General features: G+C 22.9%; 1 protein-coding gene across 1 annotated transcript in view; it reads left to right on the top strand.

The window, feature by feature from the left end:
• The window catches only part of LOC145288975 (UDP-glucose 4-epimerase-like), a 66,732-nt gene that overhangs the window by 17,015 nt on the left and 27,278 nt on the right, over nt 1–22,439 (top strand). The window contains exon 4 of the mRNA XM_080136373.1: nt 1,878–2,054. Within this exon, the coding sequence (XP_079992499.1) occupies nt 1,878–2,054 (177 nt within the window). The remainder of the gene's footprint in view (nt 1–1,877; nt 2,055–22,439) is intronic.

Here is a 22,439-nt window from a genome sequence, read left to right as displayed (position 1 = left end):
CCACAGAACCGCTAGACTTTGGAACTCCCTTCTGGGACCCTGCTTCCCCAACTGTACTGACATGCAGAAGTTCAAGTGTAACGTGAACCGACATCTTGCTGCCCAACTGCCTATCCCTGATAGTAGCCTCCTACATCAAAGTGGCAATGTGCCTTGTTTGGGATGAAAATGTTAAAAAATATATATATATATACATATATACAGACACAGAAGTAATCCTGCTAGAATAAGGAAGAATATAAAAATGAAAATGAAATCATGCAACATAAGTAAATAAGTCGAAAAAAAAAAAGATAATAATAATGGTAAAATAACTCAAAAGCAAAAGTGGAAAGTGTTCAATCCATTAGTATTTTTTACGAAAGAAAACAAACATAAAGAGAAATCTGAGTAGTCTACACATATTTCTCTTTATATTTGTTTGGGATGCAAGATTATAAACCATGTATAACTCCCATTAAGATTGATATGAATAAAAATACAGAGACCGAAACTAAATTAATAGATGATCGATTATACAGAGAAATTATTGGAAGTCTAATCTATTTGATGACCACCACTAGGCCTGATACATGTTACACTATTAAATCAAATTGAGTCTGAAAGGACTTTTATATTATATCAAAAAGGAGGGGGGTTAAAATGTTTTTGATTGGAATAGAGGGTATAACTACCAACATTTGGATGATCTTATTTATAACTATGGTTAGGACAATCAACCAATGAAAAGCCTCCAACCTCATTTTTAAAATATTGAATTTTTGCTGCCTGTCTCCATCTTGAAACGACTGAACCACTGTTGATCTGGAGTACATTGATTCTTTGCCGCTATCTTTGTTCTTAAAAAATTACTCAACACTCGAGATCGTAACTGCATTGATTCTTCGCCGATTTGGATTTACTACTGCCAGTTTTGTTCAACATAATGGCTCAACACTTAACTCTTTAAGCCATCGCATTTCTCTGGAATGTTCTTTTTAAAATTTTCATTAAATAAAGAAAACAAATTCTTATTAATTTTCTGTATTTTACAGTTTATAAATTCCAAAATAAAGTTTCAATAATCTGTACAAATATAATTATCTTATCAAAAAGTAAAACTTATCAAGATAAGAAAAGCTGAGCACTATCAAGGGGAGCAAACAAATACATTAAATGAAAGAAGAGGAATAAAAGTTATTATATCATCAGAGCAATAAGGAAAAGTAAAGGGGAAAATTTAAAAAAAAAACAAAAAACTCTTTAAGCCATGGCATTTTAAAGCTAAATTTCCTTCTAACCGAAAAAGGAAAGTGGCCAGAATTATACAAGATGCAAATACAGAAAAAACTGGCTTAATGACATTTAGGTATGAAATAAGAATGAAAGAATAGGATAAAATGGTTAAAATTAATTAAAAGTAGGTACAACGTATAAGGATAAATCGGAAATATATGTAGGTAATATTGAAAAAATAATGGGGCACTATGAAATAATGGGGATCATTAAAGGAAAGCCAATAATAAAAGAAGGAAAGAAAAGATAGGGGAGATGGATTAGAAAGTAGAGAAAGAAGGAGAGAATAAGACGGTCTTGATAATAGAAACAGTAAATAGGGTATGCGGAAATGCATATAGAAATAGATAAAAATGAAACGCTCTGAAAGTGAAAAAAAGTGGGATTAGAAAAGTGCTCCAAATAAGTTTTTCAAAAATGCCATGGCCTAAAGAGTTTTTGTTCTTAATTTCTCCTTTACTTTTCCTTATTGTTCTGATGATATAATAAAGTTATATCTAACTTTTATTCCTCATCTTTCATTTAATATCATATATATATATATATATATATATATATATGAATGTAAGTTTATGTAACACATTTTGCTTATTTGTTTACAGGTGATGGCAGAAAATGAAGTGTTCAACATTGTCTTCTCTAGTTCAGTTACAGTCTATGGTTCACCACAAAAACTTCCACTTACCGAAAGCCATCCAGTTGGCAGCTGCACTAATCCTTATGGACAAACTAAATACTTCATTGAAGTTATTCTTCGAGATCTTTCCAAAACTGACAAGGTAACGTTTTGTCTTTTCTTTTTCATCAATTGTGACCATTGTTACATAAAATTTAAAAGTTAAAATTTTTACAATTAATACATCTTTTCGTATTTTTTGTTTTTATCTATTCCAACCATTTTCAGTCGCAAAAATTGCATTAACATTGTTTAACATCCATAGATAAGTTTTGTTCTTAGCTTTTTTAATCACTTGTCATGATATTTTTCCATACTATAATTTTCCCTCCAAAGAATATTGACTGTTGTTTCGTTTAATCACATAAAACACATTGAAGAGGGATGAAATATTTTATCGGCATAGAAAAGAAAAACTAATCTTTCTTTGCAAGATTAGTTTTAGGGTTTTGATTTCTCAAGTGCTTCTCACCTTGAACTTTCACTCATCTCCTTAAGCTTCATGTTTACTTGTGGCCGTCTCTTTTACTGGAATTATCATGTTTAGATATGGAATTCACTTGAAGGTTGTAGCGAAATCACATGCTAATGCCCATTTATAATTTGCAAAAGAATAACATTAAAATCTAACAAAAACAAAATGACTTTTTGGTTTGCATCTAAAAATTTCATTTTTTAAAACGTCAGAAATTATTTTATCATTAACTAGCCTGGGTTTCCGGCGTTGCCCGGGTGTTTAGAGGTGTGTGTTGAGCAAAAAAAAAAAAAAAAAGAAGTGGTAGTAGGCAGGCAGGCTCGAACCCGTACTGCAAAGGAGGAAAAGAATGTGAAAAACAGTAACATCTTTGCTGTTGCACCCATCGCCAAACCGGAAGTGACGAATGTTTAAATTAAGACTAGTCAGTCGAAAAGAGGTGATGACTTTCGAAAATATTGGTGAAAAAAGCGACTCCTCCTTGTAGAAAAGTGCCCAGTTGAGGGTGAATGAATTAATGTTTTTAGCCAATTTTTTGATATTTGTTGTCTGAAGGATCGAACTTCAAAACAATACCGATCTCGTGAAAATCCGTCATCTCTGTCGAAAGTTTTAGACAGACATACAAAGTACATACATACATACATTTAAACAGACAAGGAAAATTTATATTATAGACTAGCCTAGGTGCCTGGCGTTACCCGGGTGTCTGGAAGTATGTGTTGAAAAAAAAACACAAGGGAGTGGTAGTAGGCAAGCAGGCTCGAACCCGTACTGCGAAGAAGGAAAAGAATGATAAAAAAAAAAAATCCTGACGTCTTTGCTGTTGTGCTCATGCAGAGGATGACATAAATAAATAGAAAATTTCAAAATTACAGACAATTTACAAAAATATTAATATAGGGTTGAGAGCTGGGAGCAATATACACAGTGGTCTTCTAGTATAATTTCATGATCATTATTTTTACAATTATGATTTTACATTGAAAAATTGTCAAGAAAAACATGGAAAATATATTTTTAGTAACAGAACTTGATAACAGTTTTTTATGGTTAAAGAATTTGATGTCTTTTTTTTTCAAACTATGCTGTACAACTATTTTGTTTTCATTTTTATTTTTTTTTCAAACTATGCTGTACAACTATTTTGTTTTCATTTTTATTTTTTTTCAAACTATGCTGTACAACTATTTTGTTTTCATTTTTATTTTTTTTTTTCAAACTATGCTGTACAACTATTTTGTTTTCATTTTTATTCTTTTTTCAAACTATGCTGTAAAACTATTTTGTTTTAATTTTTATTTTTTTCAAACTATGCTGTAAAACTATTTTGTTTTCGTTTTATTTTTTTTTTCAAACTATGCTGTACAACTATTTTGTTTTCATTTTTATTTTTTCAACTATGCTGTACAACTATTTTGTTTTCATTTTTTTTTTAAACTATGCTGTACAAACTATTTTGTTTTCGTTTTATTTTTTTTTTCAAACTATGCTGTACAAACTATTTTGTTTTCATTTTTATTTTTTTTTTCAAACTATGCTGTACAACTATTTTGTTTTCATTTTTATTGTTTTTTCAAACTATGCTGTAAAACTATTTTGTTTTCGTTTTATTTTTTTTTTTTCAAACTATGCTGTACAACTATTTTGTTTTCGTTTTTATTTTTTTTCAAACTATGCTGTACAACTATTTTGTTTTCGTTTTTTTTTTTCAAACTATGCTGTACAACTATTTCGTTTTTATTTTAATTGTTTTTTCAAACTATGCTGTACAACTATTTTGTTTTCGTTTTTATTCTTTTTTCAAACTATGCTGTACAACTATTTTGTTTTCATTTTTATTGTTTTTTCAAACTATGCTGTACAACTATTTTGTTTTCATTTTTATTTTTTTTTAAACTATGCTGTACAACTATTTTGTTTTCATTTTTATTGTTTTTTCAAACTATGCTGTAAAACTATTTTGTTTTCATTTTTATTGTTTTTTCAAACTATGCTGTACAACTATTTTGTCTACATTTTTATTTTTTTTCAAACTATGCTGTACAACTATTTTGTTTTCATTTTTATTGTTTTTTCGAACTATGCTGTACAACTATTTTGTTTTCATTTTTATTGTTTTTTCAAACTATGCTGTACAACTATTTTGTTTTCATTTTTATTGTTTTTTCAAACTATGCTGTACAACTATTTTGTTTTCATTTTTATTGTTTTTTCGAATAATGCTGTACAACTATTTTGTTTTCATTTTTATTGTTTTTTCAAACTATGCTGTAAAACTATTTTGTTTTCATTTTTATTGTTTTTTCAAACTATGCTGTACAATTATTTTGTTTTCATTTTTATTTTTTTTCAAACTATGCTGTACAACTATTTTGTTTTCATTTTTATTTTTTTTTCAAACTATGCTGTACAACTATTTTGTTTTCATTTTTATTGTTTTTTCAAACTATGCTGTACAACTATTTTGTTTTCATTTTTATTGTTTTTTCAAACTATGCTGTACAACTATTTTGTTTTCATTTTTTTTTTAAACTATGCTGTACAACTATTTTGTTTTCATTTTTATTGTTTTTTCAAACTATGCTGTAAAATTATTTTTTTTACTTTTATTGTGTTTTCAAACTATGCTGTACAATTATTTTGTTTTCATTTTTATTTTTTTTTTAAACTATGCTGTACAACTATTTTGTTTTCATTTTTATTTTTTTTCAAACTATGCTGTACAACTATTTTGTTTACATTTTTATTTTTTTTTCAAACTATGCTGTACAACTATTTTGTTTTCATTTTTATTGTTTTTTCAAACTATGCTGTACAACTATTTTGTTTTCATTTTTATTTTTTTCAAACTATGCTGTACAAATATTTTGTTTACATTTTTATTTTTTTTTCAAACTATGGTGTAAAACTATTTTGTTTACATTTTTATTTTTTTTTCAAACTATGCTGTACAACTATTTTGTTTTCATTTTTATTGTTTTTTCAAACTATGCTGTACAACTATTTTGTTTTCGTTTTTTCTTTCAAACTATGCTGTACAACTATTTCGTTTTATTTTTTTTTTCAAACTATGCTGTACAACTATTTTGTTTTTATTTATTTTTTTAAAACTATGCATTACAACTATTTTGTTTTTATTTTTTTATTTCAAACTATGCTGTACAACTATTTTGTTTTCATTTTTATTTTTTTTCAAACTATCCTGTAAAACTATTTTGTTTACATTTTTATTTTTTTAAAACTATGCTGTACAACTATTTTGTTTTCATTTTTATTGTTTTTTTCAAACTATGCTGTACAACTATTTTGTTTTCATTTTTATTGTTTTTTCAAACTATGCTGTACAACTATTTTGTTTTCATTTTTATTCTTTTTTCAAACTATGCTGTACAACTATTTTGTTTTCATTTTTATTCTTTTTTCAAACTATGCTGTACAACTATTTTGTTTTCATTTTTATTTTTTTTCAAACTATCCTGTAAAACTATTTTGTTTACATTTTCATTGGTTTTCAAACTATGCTGTACAACTATTTTGTTTTCATTTTTATTGTTTTTTCAAACTCTGCTGTACAACTATTTTGTTTTCATTTTTATTGTTTTTTCAAACTATGCTGTACAACTATTTTGTTTTCATTTTTATTTTTTTTTCAAACTATGCTGTACAACTATTTTGTTTTCATTTTTATTGTTTTTTCTAACTATGCTGTACAACTATTTTGTTTTCATTTTTATTGTTTTTTCAAACTATGCTGTACAACTATTTTGTTTACATTTTTTTTTTTCACACTATGCTGTACAACTAATTTGTTTTCATTTTTATTGTTTTTTCAAACAATGCAGTACAACTATTTTGTTTTCATTTTTATTTTTTTTCAAACTATCCTGTACAAATATTTTGTTTACATTTTTATTTTTTTTTTCAAACTATGCTGTACAACTATTTTGTTTTCATTTTTATTGTTTTTTCAAACTATCCTGTAAAACTATATTGTTTACATTTTTATTTTTTTTCAAACTATGCATTACAACTATTTTGTTTTCATTTTAATTTTTTTTTCAAACTATGCTGTACAACTATTTTGTTTTCATTTTTATTTTTTTTCAAACTATCCTGTAAAACTATTTTGTTTACATTTTTATTTTTTTTCAAACTATGCTGTACAACTAATTTGTTTTCATTTGTATTGTTTTTTCAAACTATGCTGTACAACTATTTTGTTTTCATTTTTATTTTTTTTCAAACTATGCTGTACAACTATTTTGTTTTTTTGTTATTTTTTTTTCAAACAATGCTGTACAACTATTTTGTTTTCATTTTTATTTTTTTTTCAAACTATGCATTACAACTATTTTGTTTTCATTTTTATTTTTTTTTCAAACTATGCTGTACAACTATTTTGTTTTCATTTTTATTTTTTTTTCAAACTATGCTGTACAACTATTTTGTTTTCATTTTTATTTTTTTTTCAAACTATGCTGTACAACTATTTTGTTTACATTTTTATTTTTTTTTCAAACTACGCTGTACAAATATTTTGTTTACATTTTTATTTTTTTTTCAAACTATGCTGTACAACTATTTTGTGTTCATTTTTATTTTTTTTTTCAAACTATGCATTACAACTATTTTGTTTTCATTTTTTTTTTTTTCAAACTATGCTGTACAACTATTTTGTTTTCATTTTTATTTTTTTTTTCAAACTATGCTGTACAACTATTTTGTTTTCATTTTTATTTTTTTTCAAACTATCCTGTAAAACTATTTTGTTTACATTTTTATTTTTTTTCAAACTATGCTGTACAACTATTTTGTTTTCATTTTTATTGTTTTTTTCAAACTATGCTGTACAACTATTTTGTTTTCATTTTTATTCTTTTTTCAAACTATGCTGTACAACTATTTTGTTTTCATTTTTATTGTTTTTTCAAACTATGCTGTACAACTATTTTGTTTTCATTTTTATTGTTTTTTCAAACTATGCTGTACAACTATTTTGTTTTCATTTTTATTTTTTTTTCAAACTATGCTGTATAAATATTTTGTTTTCATTTTTATTTTTTTTCAAACTATCCTGTAAAACTATTTTGGTTACATTTTTATTTTTTTTCAAACTATGCTGTACAACTATTTTGTTTTCATTTTTATTGTTTTTTCAAACTATGCTGTACAACTATTTTGTTTTCATTTTTATTCTTTTTTCAAACTATGCTGTACAACTATTTTGTTTTCATTTTTATTCTTTTTTCAAACTATGCTGTACAACTATTTTGTTTTCATTTTTATTTTTTTTTCAAACTATGCTGTACAACTATTTCGTTTTCTTTTTTTTTCAAACTATGCTGTACAACTATTTTGTTTACATTTTTATTGTTTTTTCAAACTATGCTGTACAACTATTTTGTTTTCATTTTTATTCTTTTTTCAAACTAGGCTGTACAACTATTTTGTTTTCATTTTTATTTTTTTTCAAACTATGCTGTACAACTATTTTGTTTTCATTTTTATTTTTTTTTCAAACTATGCTGTACAACTACTTTGTTTTCATTTTTATTGTTTTTTCAAACTATGCTGTACAACTATTTAGTTTTCGTTTGTTTTTAAACTATGCTGTACAACTATTTTGTTTTCATTTTTATTGTTTTTTCAAACTATGCTGTACAACTATTTTGTTTTCATTTTTATTATTTTTTTTCAAACTATGCTGTACAACTATTTTGGTTTCGATTTTATTGTTTTTTCAAACTATGCTGTAAAACTATTTTGTTTTCATTTTCATTTTTTTTCAAACTATGCTGTACAACTATTTTGTTTTCATTTTTATTGTTTTTTCAAACTATGCTGTACAACTATTTTGTTTTCATTTTTATTGGTTTTCTAACTATGCTGTACAACTATTTTTTTTTCGTTTTATTTTTTTTTTCAAACTATGCTGTACAACTATTTTGTTTACATTTTTATTGTTTTTTCAGACTATACTGTACAACAATTTTGTTTTCATTTTTATTGTTTTTTCAAACTATGCTGTACAACTATTTTGTTTACATTTTTATTCTTTTTTCAAACTATGCTGTACAACTATTTTATTTACATTTTTATTGTTTTTTCAAACTATGCTGTACAACTATTTTGTTTTCATTTTTATTTTTTTTTTCAAACTATGCTGTACAACTATTTTGTTTTCATTTTTATTGTTTTTTCAAACTATGCTGTAAAACTATTTTGCTTTCGTTTTATTTTTTTTTTTTCAAACTATGCTGTACAACTATTTTGTTTTCGTTTTTATTTTTTTTCAAACTATGCTGTACAACTATTTTGTTTTCGTTTTTTTTTTCAAACTATGCTGTACAACTATTTCGTTTTTATTTTAATTGTTTTTTCAAACTATGCTGTACAACTATTTTGTTTTCGTTTTTATTCTTTTTTCAAACTATGCTGTACAACTATTTTGTTTTCATTTTTATTGTTTTTTCAAACTATGCTGTACAACTATTTTGTTTTCATTTTGATTTTTTTTTTCAAACTATGCTGTACAAATATTTTGTTTTCATTTTTATTGTTTTTTCAAACTATGCTGTAAAACTATTCTGGTTTCGTTTTATTTTTTTTCAAACTATGCTGTACAACTATTTTGTTTTCATTTTTATTGTTTTTTCAAACTATGCTGTACAACTATTTTGTTTTCATTTTTTTTTTTTTTCAAACTATGCTGTACAACTATTTTGGTTTCGATTTTATTGTTTTTTCAAACTATGCTGTAAAACTATTTTGTTTTCATTTTTATTTTTTTTCAAACTATGCTGTACAACTATTTTGTTTTCATTTTTATTGTTTTTTCAAACTATGCTGTACAACTATTTTGTTTTCGTTTTTATTTTTTTTTAAACTATGCTGTACAACTATTTTGTTTTCATTTTTTTTTCAAACTATGCTGTACAACTATTTTGTTTTCAGTATTTTTAAAACTATGCTGTACAACTATTTTGTTTTCATTTTTATTTTTTTTTTCAAACTAGGCTGTAAAACTATTTTTTCAGTTTTTGTTCAAACTATGCTGTACAACTATTTTGTTTTCATTTTTATTTTTTTCAAACTGTGCTGTACAACTATTTTGTTGTCAGTTTTATTGTTTTTTCAAACTATTATGTACAACTATTTTGTTTTCATTTTTATTTTTTTTTCAAACTGTGCTGTACAACTATTTTGTTTTCGTTTTCATTGTTTTTTCAAACGATGCTGTACAACTATTTTGTTTTCATTTTTATTTTTTTTTTCAAACTATGCTGTACAACTATTTTGTTTACGTTTTTTTTTTAAACTATGCTGTACAACTATTTTGTGTACATTTTTATTTTTTTTCAAACTATGCTGTACAACTATTTTGTTTTCGTTTTTATTCTTTTTTCAAACTATGCTGTACAACTATTTTGTTTACATTTTTATTTTTTTTTCAAACTATGCTGTACAACTATTTTGTTTACATTTTTATTGTTTTTTCAAACTATGCTGTACAACTATTTTGTTTTCATTTTTATTGTTTTTTCAAACTGTGCTGTACAACTATTTTGTTTTCATTTTTATTCTTTTTTCAAACTATGCTGTACAACTATTTTGTTTTCATTTTTATTCTTTTTTCAAACTATGCTGTACAACTATTTTGTTTACATTTTTATTTTTTTTCAAACTATGCTGTACAACTATTTTGTTTACATTTTCATTTTTTTTTCAAACTATGCTGTACAACTATTTTGTGTTTATTTTTATTTTTTTTTCAAACTATGCTGTATAACTATTTTGTTTTCGTTTTTTTTTAAACTAGTCCGTACAACTATTTTGTTTTCATTTTTATTTTTTTCAAACTATGCTGTACAACTATTTTGTTTTCATTTTTATTGTTTTTTCAAACTATGCTGTACAACTATTTTGTTTTCATTTTTATTTTTTTTTCAAACTATGCTGTACAACTATTTTGTTTTCATTTTTATTGTTTTTTCAAACTATGCTGTACAACTATTTTGTTTACATTTTTATTGTTTTTTCAAACTATGCTGTACAACTATTTTGTCTTCATTTTTATTTTTTTTCAAACTATGCTGTACAACTATTTTGTCTTCATTTTTATTGTTTTTTCAAACTATGCTGTACAACTATTTTGTTTTCGTTTTTATTGTTTTTTCACACTATGCTGTACAACTATTTTGTTTTCGTTTTTATTTTTTTTTAAACTATGCTGTACAACTATTTTGTTTTCATTTTTTTTTCAAACTATGCTGTACAACTATTTTGTTTTCAGTATTTTTCAAACTATGCTGTACAACTATTTTGTTTTCATTTTTATTTTTTTTTTTCAAACTATGCTGTAAAACTATTTTTTCAGTTTTTGTTCAAACTATGTTGTACAACTATTTTGTTTTCATTTTTATTTTTTTCAAACTGTGCTGTACAACTATTTTGTTGTCAGTTTTATTGTTTTTTCAAACGATTATGTACAACTATTTTGTTTTCATTTTTATTTTTTTGTTCGTACTGTGCTGTACAACTATTTTGTTTTCGTTTTCATTGTTTTTTCAAACGATGCTGTACAACTATTTTGTTTTCATTTTTATTTTTTTTTCAAACTATGCTGTACAACTATTTTGTTTACATTTTTATTGTTTTTTCAAACTATGCTGTACAACTATTTTGTTTTTATTTTTATTCTTTTTTCAAACTATGCTGTACAACTATTTTGTTTTCATTTTTATTTTTTTTTAAAACTATGCTGTACAACTATTTTGTTTACATTTTTATTTTTTTTCAAACTATGCTGTACAACTATTTTGTTTTCATTTTTATTTTTTTTTTCAAACTATGCTGTACAACTATTTTGTTTACATTTTTATTTTTTTTTCAAACTATGCTGTACAACTATTTTGTTTACATTTTTATTGTTTTTTCAAACTATGCTGTACAACTATTTTGTTTTTATTTTTATTCTTTTTTCAAACTATGCTGTACAACTATTTTGTTTTCATTTTTATTTTTTTTTAAAACTATGCTGTACAACTATTTTGTTTACATTTTTATTTTTTTTCAAACTATGCTGTACAACTATTTTGTTTTCATTTTTATTTTTTTTTTCAAACTATGCTGTACAACTATTTTGTTTACATTTTTATTTTTTTTTCAAACTATGCTGTACAACTATTTTGTTTTCATTTTTATTTTTTTTTCAAACTATGCTGTACAACTACTTTGTTTTCATTTTTATTGTTTTTTCAAACTATGCTGTACAACTATTTAGTTTTCGTTTGTTTTTAAACTATGCTGTACAACTATTTTGTTTTCATTTTTATTGTTTTTTCAAACTATGCTGTACAACTATTTTGTTTTCATTTTTATTATTTTTTTTCAAACTATGCTGTACAACTATTTTGGTTTCGATTTTATTGTTTTTTCAAACTATGCTGTAAAACTATTTTGTTTTCATTTTCATTTTTTTTCAAACTATGCTGTACAACTATTTTGTTTTCATTTTTATTGTTTTTTCAAACTATGCTGTACAACTATTTTGTTTTCATTTTTATTGGTTTTCTAACTATGCTGTACAACTATTTTGTTTACATTTTTATTGTTTTTTCAAACTATGCTGTACAACTATTTTATTTACATTTTTATTGTTTTTTCAAACTATGCTGTACAACTATTTTGTTTTCATTTTTATTTTTTTTTTCAAACTATGCTGTACAACTATTTTGTTTTCATTTTTATTGTTTTTTCAAACTATGCTGTAAAACTATTTTGCTTTCGTTTTATTTTTTTTTTTCAAACTATGCTGTACAACTATTTTGTTTTCGTTTTTATTTTTTTTCAAACTATGCTGTACAACTATTTTGTTTTCGTTTTTTTTTTTCAAACTATGCTGTACAACTATTTCGTTTTTATTTTAATTGTTTTTTCAAACTATGCTGTACAACTATTTTGTTTTCATTTTTATTGTTTTTTCAAACTATGCTGTAAAACTATTCTGGTTTCGTTTTATTTTTTTTCAAACTATGCTGTACAACTATTTTGTTTTCATTTTTATTGTTTTTTCAAACTATGCTGTACAACTATTTTGTTTTCATTTTTATTTTTTTTTTTCAAACTATGCTGTACAACTATTTTGGTTTCGATTTTATTGTTTTTTCAAACTATGCTGTAAAACTATTTTGTTTTCATTTTTATTTTTTTTCAAACTATGCTGTACAACTATTTTGTTTTCATTTTTATTGTTTTTTCAAACTATGCTGTACAACTATTTTGTTTTCGTTTTTATTTTTTTTTAAACTATGCTGTACAACTATTTTGTTTTCATTTTTTTTTCAAACTATGCTGTACAACTATTTTGTTTTCAGTATTTTTAAAACTATGCTGTACAACTATTTTGTTTTCATTTTTATTTTTTTTTTCAAACTAGGCTGTAAAACTATTTTTTCAGTTTTTGTTCAAACTATGCTGTACAACTATTTTGTTTTCATTTTTATTTTTTTCAAACTGTGCTGTACAACTATTTTGTTGTCATTTTTATTGTTTTTTCAAACTATTATGTACAACTATTTTGTTTTCATTTTTATTTTTGTTTCAAACTGTGCTGTACAACTATTTTGTTTTCGTTTTCATTGTTTTTTCAAACGATGCTGTACAACTATTTTGTTTTCATTTTTATTTTTTTTTTCAAACTATGCTGTACAACTATTTTGTTTACGTTTTTTTTTTTAAACTATGCTGTACAACTATTTTGTGTACATTTTTATTTTTTTTCAAACTATGCTGTACAACTATTTTGCTTTCGTTTTTATTCTTTTTTCAAACTATGCTGTACAACTATTTTGTTTACATTTTTATTGTTTTTTCAAACTATGCTGTACAACTATTTTGTTTTCATTTTTATTGTTTTTCAAACTATGCTGTACAACTATTTTGTTTTCATTTTTATTCTTTTTTCAAACTATGTTGTACAACTATTTTGTTTTCATTTTTATTCTTTTTTCAAACTATGCTGTACAACTATTTTGTTTACATTTTTATTTTTTTTCAAACTATGCTGTACAACTATTTTGTTTACATTTTCATTTTTTTTTCAAACTATGCTGTACAACTATTTTGTGTTTATTTTTATTTTTTTTTCAAACTATGCTGTATAACTATTTTGTTTTCGTTTTTTTTTAAACTAGTCCGTACAACTATTTTGTTTTCATTTTTATTTTTTTCAAACTATGCTGTACAACTATTTTGTTTTCATTTTTATTGTTTTTTCAAACTATGCTGTACAACTATTTTGTTTTCATTTTTATTTTTTTTTCAAACTATGCTGTACAACTATTTTGTTTTCATTTTTATTGTTTTTTCAAACTATGCTGTACAACTATTTTGTTTTCATTTTTATTGTTTTTTCAAACTATGCTGTACAACTATTTTGTCTTCATTTTTATTTTTTTTCAAACTATGCTGTACAACTATTTTGTTTTCATTTTTATTGTTTTTTCAAACTATGCTGTACAACTATTTTGTTTTCATTTTTATTGTTTTTTCAAACTATGCTGTACAACTATTTTGTCTTCATTTTTATTTTTTTTCAAACTATGCTGTACAACTATTTTGTTTTCATTTTTATTGTTTTTTCAAACTATGCTGTACAACTATTTTGTTTTCATTTTTATTGTTTTTTCAAACTATGCTGTACAACTATTTTGTCTTCATTTTTATTTTTTTTCAAACTATGCTGTACAACTATTTTGTTTTCATTTTTATTGTTTTTTCAAACTATGCTGTACAACTATTTTGTTTTCATTTTTATTGTTTTTTCAAACTATGCTGTACAACTATTTTGTTTTCGTTTTTATTGTTTTTTCACACTATGCTGTACAACTATTTTGTTTTCGTTTTTATTTTTTTTTAAACTATGCTGTACAACTATTTCGTTTTCATTTTTTTTTCAAACTATGCTGTACAACTATTTTGTTTTCAGTATTTTTCAAACTATGCTGTACAACTATTTTGTTTTCATTTTTATTTTTTTTTTCAAACTATGCTGTAAAACTATTTTTTCAGTTTTTGTTCAAACTATGTTGTACAACTATTTTGTTTTCATTTTTATTTTTTTAAAACTGTGCTGTACAACTATTTTGTTGTCAGTTTTATTGTTTTTTCAAACGATTATGTACAACTATTTTGTTTTCATTTTTATTTTTTTGTTCGTACTGTGCTGTACAACTATTTTGTTTTCGTTTTCATTGTTTTTTCAAACGATGCTGTACAACTATTTTGTTTTCATTTTTATTTTTTTTTCAAACTATGCTGTACAACTATTTTGTTTACATTTTTATTGTTTTTTCAAACTATGCTGTACAACTATTTTGTTTTTATTTTTATTCTTTTTTCAAACTATGCTGTACAACTATTTTGTTTTCGTTTTTATTTTTTTTTTAAACTATGCTGTACAACTATTTTGTTTACATTTTTATTGGTTTTCAAACTATGCTGTACAACTATTTTGTTTTCATTTTTATTTTTTTTTTCAAACTATGCTGTACAACTATTTTGTTTACATTTTTATTTTTTTTTCAAACTATGCTGTACAACTATTTTGTTTACATTTTTATTGTTTTTTCAAACTATGCTGTACAACTATTTTGTTTTCATTTTTTTTTTTTTTCAAACTATGCTGTACAACTATTTTGTTTTCATTTTTATGCTTTTTTCAAACTATGTTGTACAACTATTTTGTTTTCATTTTTATTCTTTTTTCAAACTATGCTGTACAACTATTTTGTTTACATTTTTATTTTTTTTCAAACTATGCTGTACAACTATTTTGTTTACATTTTCATTTTTTTTTCAAACTATGCTGTACAACTATTTTGTGTTTATTTTTATTTTTTTTTCAAACTATGCTGTATAACTATTTTGTTTTCGTTTTTTTTTTAAACTAGTCTGTAAACTATTTTGTTTTCATTTTTATTTTTTTCAAACTATGCTGTACAACTATTTTGTTTTCATTTTTATTGTTTTTTCAAACTATGCTGTACAACTATTTTGTTTTCATTTTTATATTTTTTCAAACTATGCTGTACAACTATTTTGTTTTCATTTTTATTGTTTTTTCAAACTATGCTGTACAACTATTTTGTCTTCATTTTTATTTTTTTTCAAACTATGCTGTACAACTATTTTGTTTACATTTATTTTTTTTTTAAACTATGCTGTACAACTATTTTGTTTTCATTTTTATTTTTTTTTCAAACTATGCTGTACAACTATTTTGTTTTCATGTTTATTTTTTTTAAACTATGCTGTAAAACTATTTTGTTTTCGTTTTTATTGTTTTTTCAAATATTTCAGTACAACTATTTTGTTTTCATTTTTATTATTTTCAAACTATGCTGTACAACTATTTTGTTTTCATTTGTATTCTTTTTTCAAACTATGCTGTACAACTATTTTGTTTTCATTTTTATTCTTTTTTCAAACGATGCTGTACAACTATTTTGTTTACATTTTTATTTTATTTTCAAACTATGCTGTAAAACTATTTTGTTTACATTTTTTTTGTTTTTTCAAACTATGCTGTACAACTATTTTGTTTACATTTTTATTTTTTTATATACTATTCTGTACAACTATTTTGTTTTGATTTTTATTTTTTTTTTTCAAACTATGCTGTACAACTATTTTGTTTACGTTTTTATTTTTTTTTTCAAACTATGCTGTACAACTATTTTGTTTACATTTTTATTTTTTTTTCAAACTATGCTGTAAAACTATTTTGTTTTCATTTTTATTGTTTTTTCAAACTATGCTGTACAACTATTTTGTTTACATTTTTATTTTTTTTCAAACTATGCTGTACAACTATTTTGTTTTAATTTTATTTTTTTTCAAACTATGCTGTACAACTATTTTGTGTACATTTTTATTTTTTTTTCAAACTATGCTGTACAACTATTTTGGTTACATTTTTATTCTTTTTTCAAACTATGCTGTACAACTATTTTGTTTTCATTTTTATTGTTTTTTCAAACTATTCTGTACAACTATTTTGTTTTCATTTTTATTTTTTTTTCAAACTATGCTGTACAACTATTTTGTTTTCATTTTTATTGTTTTTTCAAACTATGCTGTACAACTATTTTGTTTTCATTTTTATTTTTTTTTCAAACTATGCTGTACAACTATTTCGTTTTTATTTTAATTGTTTTTTCAAACTATGCTGTACAACTATTTTGTTTACATTTTTATTCTTTTTTCAAACTATGCTGTACAACTATTTTGTTTTCATTTTTATTTTTTTGCTAACTATGCTGTACAACTATTTTGTTTTCATTTTTATTCTTTTTTCAAACTATGCTGTACAACTATTTTGTTTACATTTTTATTGTTTTATATACTATGCTGTACAACTATTTTGTTTTCATTTTTATTGTTTTTTTCAAACTATGCTGTACAACTATTTTGTTTACATTGTATTTTTTTTTTCAAACTATGCTGTACAACTATTTTGTTTTCATTTTTATTTTTTTTTCAAACTATGCTGTACAACTATTTTGTTTACATTTTTATTTTTTTATATACTATGCTGTACAACTATTTTGTTTTGATTTTTATTTTTTTTTTTCAAACTATGCTGTACAACTATTTTGTTTACATTTTTATTTTTTTTTCAAACTATGCTGTGCAACTATTTTGTTTACATTTTTATTTTTTTTTTCAAACTATGCTGTACAACTATTTTGTTTTATTTTTTATACTTTTTTCAAACTATGCTGTACAACTATTTTGTTTTCATTTTTATTGTTTTTTCAAACTATGCTGTACAACTACTTGTTTTCATTTTTTTTTTTTTTCAAACTATGCTGTACAACTATTTTGTTTTCATTTTTATTGTTTTTTAAAACTATGCTGTACAACTATTTTGTTTTCATTTTTTTTTCAAACTATGCTGTACAACTATTTTGTTTTCATTTGTATTGTTTTTTCAAACTATGCTGTACAACTATTTTGTTTACATTTTTATTTTTTTTTCAAACTATGCTGTACAACTATTTTGTTTACAATTTTATTGTTTTTTCAAACGATGCTGTACAACTATTTTGTTTACATTTTTATTTTTTTTTCAAACTATGCTGTACAACTATTTTGTTTTCATTTTTATTTTTTCTCAAACTATGCTGTACAACTATTTTGTTTTCATTTTTATTCTTTTTTCAAACTATGCTGTACAACTATTTTGTTTACATTTTTATTGTTTTATATACTATGCTGTACAACTATTTTGTTTTCATTTTTATTTTTTTTTTAAACTATGCTGTAAAACTATTTTGTTTTCGTTTTTATTGTTTTTTCAAACTATGCTGTACAACTATTTTGTTTTCATTTTTATTTTTTTTCAAACTATGCTGTACAACTATTTTGTTTACATTTTTATTTTTTTTTAAACTATGCTGTACAACTATTTTGTTTTCATTTTTATTCTTTTTTCAAACTATGCTGTACAACTATTTTGTTTACATTTTTATTCTTTTTTCAAACTATGCTGTACAACTATTTTGTTGTCAGTTTTATTGTTTTTTCAAACTATTATGTACAACTATTTTGTTTTCATTTTTATTTTTTTTTTCGTACTGTGCTGTACAACTATTTTGTTTTCGTTTTCATTGTTTTTTCAAACGATGCTGTACAACTATTTTGTTTTCATTTTTATTTTTTTTTCAAACTATGCTGTACAACTATTTTGTTTACATTTTTATTGTTTTTTCAAACTATGCTGTACAACTATTTTGTTTTTATTTTTATTCTTTTTTCAAACTATGCTGTACAACTATTTTGTTTTCATTTTTATTTTTTTTCCAAACTATGCTGTACAACTGTTTTGTTTTCGTTTTTTTTTTTTTCAAACTATGCTGTACAGCTATTTTTTCAGTTTTTGTTCAAACTATGCTGTACAACTATTTTGTTTTCTTTTTTATTTTTTTTCAAACTGTGCTGTACAACTATTTTGTTTTCAGTTTTATTGTTATTTCAAACTATTATGTATAACTATTTTGTTTTCATTTTTTTTTTTTTTCAAACTGTGCTGTACAACTATTTTGTTTTCGTTTTCATTGTTTTTTCAAACGATGCTGTACAACTATTTTGTTTTCATTTTTATTTTTTTTCAAACTATGCTGTACAACTATTTTGTTTACATTTTTATTCTTTTTTCAAACTATGCTGTACAACTGTTTTGTTTTCATTTTTATTTTTTTTTCAAACTATGCTGTACAACTATTTTGTTTTCATTTTTATTCTTTTTTCAAACTATGTTGTACAACTATTTTGTTTTCATTTTTATTCTTTTTTCAAACTATGCTGTACAACTATTTTGTTTACATTTTTATTCTTTTTTCAAACTATGCTGTAAAACTATTTTGTTTACATTTTCATTTTTTTTTCAAACTATATTGTACAACTATTTTGTGTGTATTTTTATTTTTTTTTCAAACTATGCTGTATAACTATTTTGTTTTCGTTTTTTTTTAAACTAGTCTGTACAACTATTTTGTTTTCATTTTTATTTTTTTTCAAACTATGCTGTACAACTATTTTGTTTTCATTTTTATTTTTTTTTTCAAACTATGCTGTACAATTATTTTGTTTTCATTTTTTTTTTTTTCAAACTATGCTGTACAACTATTTCGTTTTCATTTTTATTGTTTTTTCAAACTATGCTGTACAACTATTTTTTTTCATTTTTATTCTTTTTTCAAACTATGCTGTACAACTATTTTGTTTTCATTTTTATTGTTTTTTCAAACTATGCTGTACAACTATTTTGTTTTCATTTTTATTCTTTTTTCAAACTATGCTGTACAACTATTTTGTTTTCATTTTTATTTTTTTTTCAAACTATGCTGTACAACTATTTTGTTTACATTTTTATTGTTTTTTCAAACTATGCTGTACAACTATTTTGTTTTCATTTTTATTGTTTTTTCAAACTATGCTGTACAACTATTTTGTTTTCATTTTTATTCTTTTTTCAAACTATGCTGTACAACTATTTTGTTTACATTTTTATTGTTTTATATACTATGCTGTACAACTATTTTGTTTTCATTTTTATTTTTTTTTTCAAACTGTGCTGTACAACTATTTTGTTTACATTTTATTTTTTTTTTCAAACTATGCTGTACAACTATTTTGTTTTCATTTTTATTTTTTTTTCAAACTATGCTGTACAACTATTTTGTTTACATTTATATTTTTTTATATACTATGCTGTACAACTATTTTGTTTTCATTTTTATTTTTTTTTTCAAACTATGCTGTACAACTATTTTGTTTACATTTTTATTTTTTTTTTCAAACTATGCTGTACAACTATTTTGTTTACATTTTTATTTTTTTTTTCGAACTATGCTGTACAACTATTTTGTTTTAATTTTTATTGTTTTTTCAAACTATGCTGTAAAACTATTCTGGTTTCGTTTTATTTTTTTTTCAAACTATGCTGTACAACTATTTTGTTTTCAGTTTTTTTCAAACTATTCTGTACAACTATTTTGTTTTCAGTTTTATTTTGTTTTCAAACTATGCTGTACAACTGTTTTGTTTTCGTTTTATTTTTTTTTTCAAACTATGCTGTACAACTATTTTTTCAGTTTTTGTTCAAACTATGCTGTACAACTATTTTGTTTTCATTTTTATTTTTTTTCAAACTGTGCTGTACAACTATTTTGTTTGCAGTTTTATTGTTTTTTCAAACTATTATGTACAACTATTTTGTTTTCATTTTTATTTTTTTTTCAAACTGTGCTGTACAACTATTTTGTTTTCATTTTTATTTTTTTGCAAACTATGCTGTACAACTATTTTGTTTTCGTTTTTATTTTTTTTTCACACTATGCTGTACAACTATTTTGTTTACATTTTCATTCTTTTTTCAAACTATGCTGTACAACTATTTTGTTTTCATTTTGATTGTTTTTTCAAACTATGCTGTACAACTATTTTGTTTTCATTTTTATTGTTTTTTCAAGCTATGCTGTACAACTATTTTGTCTTCATTTTTATTTTTTTTCAAACTATGCTGTACAACTATTTTGTTTACATTTTTATTTTTTTTTAAACTATGCTGTACAACTATTTTGTTTTTATTTTTATTCTTTTTTCAAACTATGCTGTACAACTATTTTGTTTACATTTTTATTATTTTTTCAAACTATGCTGTACAACTATTTTGTTTTCATTTTTATTGTTTTTTCAAACTATGCTGTACAACTATTTTTTTTTCATTTTTATTCTTTTTTCATACTATGCTGTACAACTATTTTGTTGTCATTTTTATTGTTTTTTCAAACTATGCTGTACAACTATTTTGTTTTCATTTTTATTGTTTTTTCAAACTATGCTGTACAACTATTTTGTTTTCATTTTTATTGTTTTTTCAAACTATGCTGTACAACTATTTTGTTTACATTTTTATTCTTTTTTCAAACTATGCTGTACAACTATTTTGTTTTCATTTTTATTGTTTTTTTCAAACTATGCTGTACAACTATTTTGTTTACATTTTTATTCTTTTTTAAAACTATGCTGTAAAACTATTTTGTTTTCATTTTAATTGTTTTTTCAAACTATGCTGTACAACTATTTTGTTTACATTTTTTTTATACCATGCTGTACAACTATTTTGTTTACATTTTTATTCTGCTTTAAAACTATGCTGTAAAACTATTTTGTTTTCATTTTTATTGTTTTTTCAACCTATGCTGTACAACTATTTTGTTTTCATTTTTATTCTTTTTTCAAACTATGCTGTACAACTATTTGGTTTTCATTTTTATTGTTTTTTCAAACTATGCTGTACAACTATTTTGTTTACATTTTCATTTTTTTTTTCAAACTATGCTGTACAACAATTTTGTTTTCATTTTTATTGTTTTTTCAAACTATGCTGTACAACTACTTGTTTTCATTTTTTTTTTTTTTCAAACTATGCTGTACAACTATTTTCTTTTCATTTTTATTCTTTTTTCAAACTATGCTGTACAACTATTTTGTTTTCATTTTTTTTTTCAAACTAGGTTGTACAACTATTTTGTTTTCATTTTTATTGTTTTTTCAAACTATGCTGTACAACTATTTTGTTTACATTTTTATTTTTTTTTCAAACTATGCTGTACAACTATTTTGTTTACATTTTTATTGTTTTTTCAAACTATGCTGTACAACTATTTTGTTTACATTTTTATTTTTGTTTCAAACTATGCTTTACAACTATTTTGTTTTCATTTTTATTTTTTCTCAAACTATGCTGTACAACTATTTTGTTTTCATTTTTATTTTTTTTCAAACTATGCTGTAAAACTATTTTGTTTTCGTTTTTATTGTTTTTTCAAACTATGCTGTACAACTATTTTGTTTTCATTTTTATTTTTTTTCAAACTATGCTGTACAACTATTTTGTTTTCGTTTTTTTTTTCAAACTATGCTGTACAACTATTTCGTTTTTATTTTTTTTTCAAACTATGCTGTACAACTATTTTGTTTTCATTTTTATTTTTTTTTCAAACTATGCTGTACAACTATTTTGTTTTCGTTTTTTCTTTCAAACTATGCTGTACAACTATTTCGTTTTATTTTTTTTTTCAAACTATGCTGTACAACTATTTTGTTTTCATTTTTATTTTTGTTTTCACACTATGCTGTACAACTATTTTGTTTTCGATTTTTTTTAAAACTATGCTGTACAACTATTTTGTTTTCATTTTTATTGTTTTTTTCAAACTATGCTGTACAACTATTTTGTTTTCGTTTTTATTGTTTTTTCAAACTATGCTGTACAACTATTTTTTTTTCGTTTTTATTTTTTTTTCAAACTATGCTGTACAACTATTTTTTTTTCATTTTTATTGTTTTTTCAAACTATGCTGTACAACTATTTTGTTTTCATTTTTATTATTTTTTCAAACTATGCTGTACAACTATTTTGTTTACATTTTTATTTTT

Source organism: Euprymna scolopes, chromosome 2 (assembly GCF_053919585.1).
Source record: "Euprymna scolopes isolate OS-2025 chromosome 2, ASM5391958v1, whole genome shotgun sequence".
Lineage (NCBI taxonomy): Eukaryota > Metazoa > Mollusca > Cephalopoda > Sepiida > Sepiolidae > Euprymna > Euprymna scolopes.
This window is presented reverse-complemented; position numbering and strand designations above follow the sequence as displayed.